At 40.5% G+C, this 2,774-nt stretch overlaps 1 protein-coding gene across 2 annotated transcripts in view; it reads right to left on the reverse strand.

Annotated features, from left to right (window-relative positions):
- The window catches only part of LOC122564412 (ankyrin repeat domain-containing protein 33B-like), a 43,015-nt gene that overhangs the window by 19,504 nt on the left and 20,737 nt on the right, over window positions 1-2,774 (reverse strand). For both annotated transcript variants that reach the window (XM_043719238.1, XM_043719237.1), the window contains exon 2: window positions 2,144-2,273. In XM_043719238.1, coding sequence (XP_043575173.1) covers window positions 2,144-2,273 — 130 coding nt within the window. The remainder of the gene's footprint in view (window positions 1-2,143; window positions 2,274-2,774) is intronic.

Here is a 2,774-nt window from a genome sequence, read left to right on the forward strand (position 1 = left end):
CCAACGCCCCACCCCCAAGTCCCTCCTCCCTACCTTTTATCTGAGCCTGCTGTACACACATTCCTCATTCCTGAAGAAGGGCTTATGCCCGAAACGTCGATTCTCCTGCTCCTTGGATGCTGCCTGACCTGCTGCACTTTTCCAGCAACCCCTTTTTAACTTTAGGAATAATAATTCTCCATACACCTGACGATGTTGATTTTTTTACATTCCCCCATCTCACCCACCTTTTCATTTTCGAAGTCAAATGTCAATGATACTAGGTTATAGTCCAACAGGTTTATTTGAAATCACAAGCTTTCGGAGCGCTGCTCTATCTTCAGGTGAAGTGATTTTCCCACTTCAACTGATGAAGCAGCAGGGCTCTGAAAGCTTGTGATTTCAAATAAACCTGTTGGACTATAACCTGGTGTCATGAGACTTCAGACTTTGTCCATCCCAGTTCGATACCAGAACCTCTACATCATGGGCCTTTCATTTTCAAGTATTTTTGGGAGGTTTTCAGAAGCTTCTACAGCGAAGACAAACACAAACTACTTTGCCTTCACCATTTCCTTGGTTAACATTATAAATTCACCAGACATCCTCCAGAGGCTTTATTCTTTTCCGACTGAAATAATTGTAGAAACTCATTGGTTTGCTATTACTAACTAGTTTTCTCTCACACTCTTTCTCATTCTTTACTATTTCTTCTGTCATCTTTGTTCGTTTTTAAAATTGGACAAATTTTTGATCTACCATCAAATTTTGCAGATTTGTACTGTGTTTATTTCAATTTGCTACTGTCCATAACTTAAATATTTAGCCACTGAAGATACAACTTTCTCAATGAGTCTCTCTCTTGCCGGGTTAAATCTTTGCTGCAAGTTATTAAATATTGACTTAACAGTCTGCTCTGCTACCATTTAAACTGGTTTCACATTTATTTCAGCTAGCTATACCTTCATACCTCTGTATTTATCTTTATTCAGGTTTAAAATACTATTTTTAGAACCTAACTTCTTGCCTTTAAACTAAATATTACATTTTCTTATGAACTTTAACTCATACTGGTATCCCAGTCCACCTCGATTTGAGTGAACATAGGCCTCCATAAGGAATGCTGTCCTCGGGAATCTGATGTTGCGTGGTGAGCAAAGTGGGGAAAACACAAACAGGCTTTCAGTGGACAAGAGAGTGATCTCTTCTGTATTCAGGTTGTTACAACCAGGTCATGCCCAGTACACTAGCATGTCACTTCCATTCTTCAACAGTACACTCTGTTAGGCATTAATTATAAATGACTGTACTCGTCTGAATTAATCATTAGCATTGATAAAAAGCACCATTGATCATGAGCCACCTCCATCATTGCAGAACTATTACATCACAGGAGACAGAACTGAATGGCCTTCAATGCATTGACAGCTGATCCAACTAATTACTTTAAGCTTTTAACTAAAAGGCTTCTGGTTATATGTCAAGACTATTACTCTTGTTGAATGCTAAAGTCAATGATAAATTTCTCTTTGTTGCTGTGGTTGCAATACTACAGTACAGTGACCCCATCCTCTGCTGGGACTGCTATGTTTCTTTTCATGCTGCTTTTTGGAACTATTACTTGCAGAGCAACCCAATGATGGAAGGCCAAGTGTAGCCACAGTAATTACGGTTTTCACACCGACTGCTGAACCAAAATGCCTTGAAAGAAACAACAGCTTTGGTTGCCACTGGTAATGCTAGATGTGTTTAATTAAAAAAGGATGGGGATGACCATTTCCTTTACTTCTGTGTCCATGTTTCACGGGTATAACAGAAACTAGCTTTATTTGCAGTCACAATCAGAGGTCATCACAATCAAATGGGATGATGGACTGGAACCACTCTAGGCTAGCAGATCAGTTGCATTATGGGAAATGGGGGCAGCCATTTAGAAATCATCAAGTACAAAATAAAATTAATAAGGTAGGGGGAGTTCCTCTTTCACATAACTGATGCATCCAAATGAAAATGTGGGATTGCACTGGAACAGGTCTGACAGCAGGTTGGCTTCTACCTCCTCAACTACTGGGAACCAAATTGGGAATAATGGAGGGGTGACACAGATGCACTGGTGTCAGAATGCACTGGAAATAATAAATACAGTGGGCAAACCAGTTCTTACCTGCTTGTGTTGCAATAATCAGAGCTGTGTTGCCTTCTTTGTCCTGCCAGTTGACATCAAGATGGGGGCATCCAGCCAATAGAAAGACAATGTCCATGAACCCCTGGTAACAGGCCACCATCAGCCCAGTCTGAAAACAGAAGGCAACCAGCAGTTTCAGAGAGAGGGAGTTTGATGGAGCACAGAGCAAAATTGCAAATTAACCAACAGTGCAAATTTCTGATATAATAATGAGCTGCTGATCAGGTGTTTCAGACACTCTATACAATCAACACAGGAATTCTTGGACATCATCAGAAATATACACATAGACAAGGAAGAAACCATGGTCTCATTATATGTAACGGCATTGTTCACCTCTATTGACAAAACCCGAGCCAGAGAAACAATAGCCAACCTGCTGAACAGACATAACAGACAACAGGACGTTGAACCCATCAACAAAGACGGCATACTTAAACTACTGGACTTGTGCCTCACAACACACTTCACATTCAACAACCAGATATACGAACAAATCAACGGAACACCCATGGGCTCACCAATCTTGGGACTCATAGCAGAAGCAGTAATGCAAAGGTTAGAACAAACAGTCTTACCACAAATTCAACACAAACTCTGGGTCAGATAC

This window comes from Chiloscyllium plagiosum, chromosome 29 (assembly GCF_004010195.1).
Source record: "Chiloscyllium plagiosum isolate BGI_BamShark_2017 chromosome 29, ASM401019v2, whole genome shotgun sequence".
Classification (NCBI taxonomy): domain Eukaryota; kingdom Metazoa; phylum Chordata; class Chondrichthyes; order Orectolobiformes; family Hemiscylliidae; genus Chiloscyllium; species Chiloscyllium plagiosum.